General features: G+C 34.5%; 1 protein-coding gene across 2 annotated transcripts; it reads left to right on the top strand.

The window, feature by feature from the left end:
- The first annotated feature begins 2,170 nt into the window (after positions 1–2,170).
- LOC109818516 (putative E3 ubiquitin-protein ligase RHG1A) lies at positions 2,171–9,988 on the top strand. Of its 2 annotated transcripts, none has more exons than XM_029268865.2 (7): positions 2,171–2,328; positions 3,056–3,293; positions 3,448–5,242; positions 6,144–6,197; positions 9,036–9,137; positions 9,249–9,389; positions 9,471–9,988. In XM_029268865.2, the coding sequence occupies exons 3-7, from the start codon at positions 3,542–3,544 to the stop codon at positions 9,600–9,602; spliced, it is 2,130 nt and encodes a 709-aa protein (XP_029124698.1). In that variant the 5' UTR covers positions 2,171–2,328; positions 3,056–3,293; positions 3,448–3,541; the 3' UTR covers positions 9,603–9,988. The 2 variants fall into 2 exon arrangements, with proteins under 2 accessions (XP_029124698.1, XP_020239593.1); XM_020384004.3 differs by lacking the exon at positions 2,171–2,328 and adding an exon at positions 2,410–2,690.
- The last annotated feature ends 261 nt before the right edge of the window (positions 9,989–10,249 follow it).

The following is a 10,249-nucleotide window of genomic DNA, read 5'->3' as shown; positions in this document are numbered from 1 at the left end:
AAATTATAACCAATCTTTTTTATTAGAAACCGCGCAATACAAAATTATTTTCTAGAAAATATTCTGAAAAAAAGAATAATAATTAATTTAATACTATGTTAAAAAAATTAACGTAACAATTATATTGAGACTTTTTTAAAATACGATAATTATTATGGAATGAAGGACTACAAATTTAAAGTTTCAAAACATTTTATTGTAACACGGTGTTGTCACTATTTATGGTTTTATTTTTTTTTAATTTGTATTTATTTGTTTATAAAAATTGTTCCAAATCAATTACATAAATAAAATACTCACATTGTGTTCAAAGTTTGATTCCTATTTTTGGTATGAAATAGATAATACTGTAAAAGAAATATTCATTTTTTCTACATTTACAGTTCTAATTAACATTAGTCACTATTTATGGTATCAATATCATATTACCCAATAAAAAATAAATAAAATGTTGATATTGTAAAAAAATTTAATTTCTTTTATAAGATAATATTAATGTAAAAAATAATAAGGATACAAAATAATTTATTGGGTAATTTTTTTTTCTCAAAAATAATTTATAATTTTATCTAGATTATTCGATATTTTTTTTACTTTAATTATATAATATAAATATTTTTTAATAATTAATTATAAAAGCATAATAGTGTTTGAATATATTACTATAATTACAGTGTATTAACTTATTTCTATGGTATAATCTTTTATTCATTACTTAGATGGTATCTTATGGTAAATGTAAATAATTATATTGTATTAGAGTATATTTAGAGACTATTTTTTGAGATAAGTGTTTTTAAGAATTATTTTAATTTTTTTATTAAATTTAATTCTTATTTATTAATTATAATTTAATATTTTTAAAATAAATTATTAATAATTAAAAATAATTTTATGTTTTAATATAAATTATATATTTAAATATAATATTTATTTGTATATAAATTTTATTATAAAATTTAATTATATATAAGAAATATTTAATCTGTGAAATGAAAATGTTAAAATTCTAAGTTTTATAATATATAATATAGTAATAAAAATATACGCTGTTATAATCTTGAGAATTTTCTTTTGCACAATACGCTCAATTATGATTATGGTAGATATAAATAGATGTTTTTTCACACTCAATTAAGTTATCAATTTTGTTAATCAATACAATTTAATAAAAGAATTACATTTAATATGATAAAAACATAGTAAATGTCCCAAGACAAAGTAAGTGTCATAACCTGATAGGAAAAAAAAAAGAAAAAAAGATAGTAAATATCTAAAATTTTTCTTCTCTCAGATTTTTTCTTCCTTTCCATCTTAACCAAAAAACTAAAACAAGTAAAATCTAGAAAAACGTATTTCAAGAGCGTCGTTTTTTTCTTCTTCTTAATTTCTATGTATAAAATGTGTATCAAATAAGGACTTAATAGTATACAATCTTATTTTTCTCTTTTTAAATATATTCGTCTGATCTTTAAAATTATAAACACCAATTAATTAACTTATTAATTTTATAAAATATTCTTTATTTACCTTTTTATTATTAAACAGCAGTAGGCATGGCAACGGGGCGGGGCGGGGCGGGTTTTACGTTCCCCGTCCCCGCCCCGCAAATTTAAATCGCCCCCGCCCTCGCTCTCGATACCTGCCGGGGATAAAATCTGGGTTCTCATCCCCGTCCTCGGCCGGGTTCGGGTTTCCCCGTCTCATCCCCGCCCCTGCTCTTATTTTTTTTCTTTTTTTTTTCTTTTAAATAAATATGAACAATTTAAAAAAAATAAAAGAAAAGTAAAATAATATAAATTTTTAGATATAAATATTTCTAATTTTGATTTATATATATATAAAAATAAGTTTTTAATTATATTATTAAGCGGGGCATAGACGGGAGAGAGGTGGGTATTAACATCCTCGTCCCTGTCCCCGCCCCTAATTTTATCAATCGAGGAAAACCCGAACCCGAACCTGATGAACACGGGTTTTTCCCATCAAATCAGGACAGGTTTGGGTTAATACCCACGAGGGCAGGTTAGATTATCATGCCTAAACAGCAGTAAAAAAAAAAAAGTATGAAAATAAAAATATTAGTAAAATAAATGAGTGTATGATGGTTTATTTATTTTTTGTTAGAATTTTCATGCTGCCACCCACTCCACCGTACGAAGACAGCAGAAGAGAGAGAAAGAGGTTGAGGGTTGTGTAGATGTGAACACATAAGGGAGATAGGGGCTGCATTCAGCGGGAAACTCCAACCCGAATCATTATTTTTTTGCAGTGTTTGGGTACAGACCCAGACCCAACCTTTGATAACGTCAAGACTAAAGACACTTGGTAAACGGCCAAACACTTTCTACCGATGAGTAATTTAATTGTTACAAATTAAGTTTTCTATTCTTGCACCCAATTACCAATGTGGTAATTTAATTTCTGGTGGATTGTATTGTAAATTAAACTCATTACATGTTATTTTATTGTTTTCAGTTTTTTTCTATCATCCAACACCAACACCAACACCCTCTCTTCTCTTCTCTTCTCTTCTCTTCTCTTCTTTCTCTCACTGTGTTGTTTTGTTCTATCCCCAATCGAATAAAAAGCACCTCCCATATCCAACATGCTTGCTTTCTTTCTCTATTCATTCTGACTCACTCCTTCGCCGATTCTCCAATTAGATCGCCCTTTTCCCCTTTCATCTGGTCAGTTTCTTCCATTTAACCTACGTCTTTTTTTTTTTTTTTTTTTTTAATTATTATTATTATTTTTCTGTGTGTGTGGTTAGTTTTATGAGAAATTTACAAAGTTTGAAATTCCATGGCTTATTTATTTATTTATTTTGGACGGGATTTCTTAGGAGGGTTGGTTGTTGAACTATGCTGGTTTTTGTTGGTTCATGAATCTCTTTAATTCAGCTTGGTTTTGTGTCAATTGAATCCAGTTTGGTGTTTTCCGTATCGGAGCTGATCTTGTTAAGATTTTTATTTCTTCGTTTTTCCCGATTTTATTCGTTAACTTGTGTGAAAACGTGCTGACTTTGTTATTGAGGTTTCATCTGTTTACGCAGGGGGTGCGCGAATTACCGGGACTCAATCAATTGGCAATGCTGCATTAGTGGGATTGGTTCTGCGAGATTCTTTAGCTGGTGAAAGAGAATTGAGTGGCGGTGCATGTGATTTGGGTGGTGCGTACCTATCTTATATGCTAATTCCCAAGGTTAGGGCACAAGATTAAGAAGCACACTTAACCTTGATCTTTAGTTACACATTGGCTTTGTTAACAGTGATCAGCTTTCCTGTGTTAAGGTATGTTTATTTGTAATTTTGTTGCCTTATGCTATGATGCTTTTGTTGATATACGAGGTTTCATTGAAGCATATATGGGTTACATCTTACGTGAACATGTTTTTGCAGAATTGTTGCGTTTGCCTTCTGAACATTTTCTTGTTTTGTTGAACAGCGCTGGAAATTTTAGTGCCTGACTTACTGCTGTACTGAGGAATTCATTTCATATATTTTATTATATTGAGTTGGGAAAACAGTAGATTCCTTCAATGCAAGGGCAGAGAGGTACAATTGGTTCAATGCCTGAAACTTTAGAATTTGATTGTGGATCTGCATCAAGTAGTTCTACCATGGATCAGCAGATTTGCTGGAATAATGTGAATCCTGCAGAAAATCAAATACCTGATTATATACTTTCTCCTGGTGATATGAACTCATCTTATGTTAATTCTATTAATCATGAATGGCAAAACTTGAGTGGGTGGAGCTTAGGCGAGCCAAGTTCCAGTAATACCCCAAATGAGATTAACAATAATGAGCAGAAAAGAGAACTTGGATGGTCATCAACCATTTCTACCGGTGCATTGGCTGGTCCAAGACTAGAAGAAAGACGCCATGAACCAAGCAATGCTCTTTCACTAGACAATGTCAATACAGGTCCAATGTACACACGTAGCCCCAATTCTCGTTTGATATCCCAGAATCTCAACTTAAATGCAGGCTTAGAAGACAATGGAAGTGATATTGGTCAACATCTGGAGCTTCCTAACTTACACAAGTCTAGTGGGTCAGCAAATGAGTGTATGCCATCTAATGTTGGATCTGGTTCTTTTCTGCTACCTTCTGGAAATAATGGCTTCTTGGTAGAAGAAGATACTAATGGTAGGCCAGATTGTTCCCTTGATACTCGACGTGTCTCTTGTAAAAGAAAGGCTGTTGAAGCAAATACCGGACAATCTTCAGATGGTGGAAGTTCTAGCTACAGTCAGCATACAGATGGAAGCGCTTGGAACACCATTCCTACCCAGGATAATGCTGGAAGCAGTTCAAGAAGACCCATTTCCTCAGAACAGGTCAACGCAAGACTTGGCCTGGGTATGGGGGATGAAGCATCTGCAAACATTCCTGATTCAAACATTGCAGGAAGCTCAGAAAGCTTTCATAGGAATTTCCGTTTGAGGTTAAATCCTTCAAACCAGCAAAATTCTGTTCCTCCCACTGCATTCTCAACTGGGAGCATGATTAGGCATTCTGGTGTTTCTTCATCCTCTCAAATACCACAAAGGTTTCATGCTGTTGATAATTCTCTGAACTTGAGGCCAGCACCTCCAATAGATAATGTGGTTCCTCAAAGCCAGCCACTTGTAATTCATGTTCCTGCTTTGCCTAGGAATAGGCAATCATTTAGATGGAGTGGTGGTTCTAGTTCAAGAAACATCCATTCATCAAACTCAATAATATGTGCAGACCGGGATCAGGAGGATGCAAGCTCAAGAAGGATGTCTAGAAATATCTTAGAACATCCAGTCTTTGTACCTGCAACCGATTTAAGAAATTTGGTTCAAAATCCAACAGTTAGAGCTTCAAGTTCAATTAGTGAAAATTTAAGTATTCCAGGAAATGTTGCTTCTTCATCACGGACTGGATCAAATCCAGTTAACAATCCCTCATCTGCCTCTGCTTGGGCTTCTCGTCCTAATCCTCAACAGAATCAACGTAGGATATCTGAATATGTCCGTCGGTCCTTGTTTTCTCCTGGTTCTGATGCTATTGGAAGTCCAAGCAATAATTATTCTTCCTTGCGCCCTGGTCTTTCTACATCTGAACCAAGGGTGTTATCTTCTGGGAGTGGGGCAAACCCAAGATCATCTTCATGGATGGAGAGACAAGGAGATAGTGAATTTGGAATTCCGTATTCACTACGTACTTTGGCTGTTGCAAGTGAAGGAAGTAATAGACTTGTATCAGAGGTTTGTATTCAGTTATCTTGTCTCTTGCATTTAAATAATCTTTACTGCTGGGAAATATTGTTGCTTTAATAATTATATTAAGTATTCAGAGGCATCTAAGTTACGACATTTCTTTGAAATTTAAACTTTTGTTCCAGAAATTGTTTAAGTAGAAACTTGCCAATTTAAAAATTGCATCTTCAATTCCAACACATTTAGTTTGCATCATATGTAATTAGAGCTAGTTAAGACTATTTTAGTCCAGCCTCTAGTTGTTATTTCTTATGAACCTTACCTGAGCTTTATTTTCATTCTATCCTAACGTTTTGAACAATTTTTGGCTTCTAATTTATTTAAAGCAAACTCTTGGAGAAGGAGGTATGATTTTGAATATAACTGTTACTAATGATGTCTGGCAAACATAGCATTTCTGGGAGCAAATTTGATAAGCATTTACTCCTATTATTGGAATTGGATGCTCTTGCTCAATCATCACACTTGGTTTGATTGCATCACTTTGGCTCTACAATAGTACGATTTAGTTCCAATCTTCAAGGGTATTGAACCTCAACTAGCCTATAAGGCCATAAAGATCCAAAATAGTATAAAGCCAGTCAAAAACCTTTCCTCAGAAGTCACAAAATACCAAAAAAATAATCCTAATTGCATGATTAAAGCGGAATAAAATTTTCAGTAGCTAATGTACCACTATACATAACCTATTTTATTAAAATTGAACTCTAGTCTCCAGAAAAAAAAAAAGAAGATAAATTTAGTTGTGTTTAATCTTTATGCCAATATCCTGTTCTGCCTTATGACAATATTTCGGCTGTTTTTTAAATTCTCTTGAAAGTTGCAGTATTTTATTATCTTTCACGAATAACTTTTCTCTTGTAAATGACATTTTTTTTCCATGGTGCAGCTCCGCAATGTTTTAGGCCTTATGCGTAGAGGTGGTGGGAATGTGCGATTTGAGGTTAGTTATTCTAAATTAATGGCGTATACTGACAGATAGATGTTAAGTTTCCTTTACCTTTCTATCTGATTTTCTAATAGTGCCATGATGGATTCAAAGTTGGTTTAATCCCTATAAAGATCTAATGCAAAAAAATATAATTACTTGTCCCATTGTTTAGCAGTGAGGATTGAGTTGTTATGTTGATCCTAATGGGCCTACCAATGATGTTGATTTATTTGTAATTTTGATTGGATTTACGCTTGGATTCTCGAAAGTATATTCTGTCCATATCTGTCCAAAGGTTGCAAGCAATACTGATAAAAATCTGATGCTATATTTGAGATAAAATTGGAAGGATGCAAATTTTTGCGCATTATTAGCCATTATATCTTGTATGTTTTGGATAGAACTGGATCAAGTTTGTGAGCAAATGAATGAACCTTTATTTTGAACCCTAGCTTCCCAATCCTGCTCCTAAGGGGGTTCAATACTAAGTACTGGAAATTATACAAAGAATAGTGAATTCCTGAGTTTTCAATAGATCCAGGGCTCTCCCCCTCTATTTCCTGAATTGCAACTTCTGCCCCTTCCCTCTCTAAATTTCCCTATTTATTCTTTTTGCCTAACTAACTCTGGCCATAGTTAGTTAAACTCTCTTCTAAACTACAACAACCCCTAAACTAAGAGGTTGTGTTCTTGAGTATAGTTATTGTAATTAATAGAATTTAATTTAACTTTTTATTTTTAATTTGACTTTAAACCCTATACAAATTGTTAGGCTCTTGAGAATTGAAAAGTTTAGTCTCTCTAGGTTCCTGAATTTAATGTGATCAAGGCTATATATAGGAGTGATTTCCTCCATTTTGTAATCATATTTGAAATAAAATTACCTTTCAGTTTCCTCCTTTCAAACCTTTCTAGTTTTCAAGTGGTTATTCTCTGCTTCCCTTTTAGGCTTTTTTGTTTCCTTTGATAAACACTCTTGATGAAGGGCCTTGGTCTATCAATACCACCCTTTAAAGTGCCACCCCATCCTCAAGGTGAAAGGCTAGAAAGGCAGCCATGATATTAGCTGCAGGATGCCCAGCTGTCTTCACAAATAGGGAAATTATACCAGTGGACTAATATTTTTAAGTCTCTTGTGGACTTTGTTGGGTTTCAAGGATTTGTTCAGGTTGGACCTGCAGTTCATGTGCATCTGACCATGTGGGTGTGAATGGATTATGGATGTGCTGCTACTGAGAAGAGACTGCTTTCTTCAACTAAGAGATATGAATGATAGGGTGAATTCTGCCATCTTTGGTCATATCCAACCTGTATGCAACCTTGCCAATCCTCTCTAGTACCTTATTAGGGCCATAAAAGCGTGGCTGAGCTTCTAATCAGGTTCTGGCCAATATAAACAGTGTAAATGGATGTAGTTTTAGAAAAACCTGATCCCCTACCTGAAATTCTAATTCTTTTCAATGTTTGTTGGCAAGTTTGTTACTGGTCCTGAGCTTTTAATAAATTGACTTTCATTTCAGCCAATAACTCATCCCTTCCTTTTGTCAGCTTATCCACTTCCTCCACCGAAGGGATGGTAGTCACTCTTAATATCAAAGGTGAGTCTTGGCCATATAGGGTTTTGGTTGCAGCACTGCAATTAGTGTTGAACCAAAGTTCTTCCCAGCCCAAAACATTAAGTCACAATTTAGGTCTGGTTCCTGTTAATCGTCACAAATTAGTCTCCAGCTTGTGATTCGTCACTTGAATCCAACTGTCAATTTACAGGTGATATGCTGTACTATATTTCAGTCCAGTACCTTCCCTTCCTGAAGAGTTCTTTCCAAAACTGGCTGAGAAAAAAGTTTATCTCTATCCGTAACAACTAACAATAGAAGAAGAAAAACCATGCAGCCTCACAATCTTTTGAAGGAAGATCCTGGCCACCTCCTGGGCTATAAAAGGATGGCAGAGGGGAATGAAATGGGTGTACTTTGTCAATCTATTAACAACCACCAGAATTGTATCTTTGCCTTTCACTTTCAATAATCCACCAATAAAATCTACTGAAATCAGTCCAGACTTGGCTGTGTATCGGTAGTGGCCGGATCCAGCTGGAGGTAGTTTAATACTTGTTTCTTTGACTGATTTCATAGGCACTCACAAATTCCTGTATATCTCGTTTTTCCTTCCCAATAGAATGCTGCAGCAACTCTTTTAAAAGTGAAGAAAAATCCGGCATGTCCCCCCCACCCCAACTAATTCATAGCCAACATGAGAAACTGGATCTACAATCAGGTTCTGGATTATAATTTGCAATCTTGCTTCTTGATGTACCTCTATATCCCACTCCTCCAAGTCGGGTTTTGAGGACTGCAACTGGTCTTAAGTTAACCAGATTGTTTGTCAGTAATATGATCCTATTTCTGTGTTAAAATTCTCAAGCCTAACAAGTCTCCGCTTGAAAGATTTTATTCATATCACTTAAATCATTCTTGGAGTTGTTGGTACATTGTATGTAGGTCCTGTCATTTTATGTATTCTGTAGTTGCTTATTGTAGAGTCTTGCATGTAATTAAAAGAGATTTTAGTTTTAGAGTGTTAGCTCATGTGTGGGCTGGTGTTATGGTCTCTACTAAACCATTTGTTTGTACATCACAGTGAGGAGTCTAGTCTTTGGAAAAGTAATAAAGGGTTTCTTTTTGTCAATGTTTTTTTAATGTATAAGCAAGCTCATAATTTGATAACAAATATATAATTTTTATCTGTTTATAATCTCAATTTGGTTGGCTATTTAATATTTGGCTTAATGGATATCTATAGTAAGCTTGTAAATGCTGGTGTAAGATCCGAGTTTTCATTTTTTGACAGGATGTTGTGATCCTTGATCATCAATCGTTTCTTTCTGGAATAGCGGATGTTCATGACCGACACAGGGATATGCGACTTGATGTTGATAACATGTCTTACGAGGTAAAATCTCATTTTTGCATCTGGAAGCAAATGTTAATATATCTATGCACCATAATGTCAGTTTATCCCTTGCTTTAGAGTTTCTTATGTCACATTTGTTTACTATAACAGGAGTTGTTGGCTCTGGAAGAGCGCATTGGAAATGTGAGTACCGGATTGAGTGAGGAAACCGTATTGAAGCACTTGAAACAGAAAAAGCACTCGGTTGAAAAAGGATCTCAGATTGATGCAGAACCCTGTTGTGTTTGTCAGGTAAATTTGAGTAGTTGACTTGCTTATATTCCCTACATGCTTGTGCACACTGATCTCATCACTTGATTATGATGTCTGCAGGAGGATTATGGTGATGGAGATGATATTGGAACACTTGATTGTGGCCATGATTTCCATAGCAAGTGTATCAAACAGTGGCTAATGCATAAGAATCTGTGTCCCATTTGTAAGACAACGGGCTTGGCAACATGATGTCTGTGACTCTGTCCTTAGGCAAATACCATGATCATGATGATAAAAATGGCAGAATTTACCCAGGAAATTCTGGTGCTTTGCTGCCTTGTCATACCTTGTTCTTTATCTGTAGCCTAGTAAATTCTCGTACCTGACTGGCAAAGGTCCCATACCCTTCCTCCCCCGAATTTGTTATATCATTTTGTTTATTTATCTAAAGCCAATGATCGCCCGCTTTAGGTGATGGATGATTGGTTTGGATGAAGGAGCAATTCTTAACTCAAGTTGACAAGGTTTGGTTTCGTTTTTGAAAAAAAATTATACTGCACATTGGATTTGTGCTGAACGGAAAACTAGGTACAAGAAATATTGTTGAAATGCAAGAATCGTAGGTACTTTATTTACGTGTTTGAGAGTGTTTTATTAAACTAAGCTCCCGTAATTGCTATTCCTTGCTTTCGTTGACTTGTATATGAGTACTAATACTAATTCTCCCGTAAAAGAAATGGAAGGAGAAATTATCTTAGTGTGTACCAAGGAAATACGAGAAACTAGAGCAACATTAGCTGCTACAGAAGTAAAATGCTAGCATTTTTCAGTGTTGCCCATTTAAAAATAAATTCGAATGAACAATATGTTCGCTGTTCGGTTCAAAGGAGGGGAAA

Source organism: Cajanus cajan, chromosome 4, assembly GCF_000230855.2.
Source record: "Cajanus cajan strain Asha chromosome 4, NIPB_CcT2T_4, whole genome shotgun sequence".
NCBI lineage: Eukaryota > Viridiplantae > Streptophyta > Magnoliopsida > Fabales > Fabaceae > Cajanus > Cajanus cajan.
This window is presented reverse-complemented; position numbering and strand designations above follow the sequence as displayed.

Excerpts from the sequence above, each read along its gene's own strand:
- LOC109818516 (XM_029268865.2), top strand. The coding sequence starts at position 3,542 with ATGCAAGGGCAGAGAGGTACAATTGGTTCAATGCCTGAAACTTTAGAA. Across the intron at positions 6,198-9,035 it reads GTGGGAATGTGCGATTTGAG|GATGTTGTGATCCTTGATCA; the intron begins GTTAGTTATTCT and ends ATTTTTTGACAG. Across the intron at positions 9,138-9,248 it reads TTGATAACATGTCTTACGAG|GAGTTGTTGGCTCTGGAAGA; the intron begins GTAAAATCTCAT and ends TTACTATAACAG.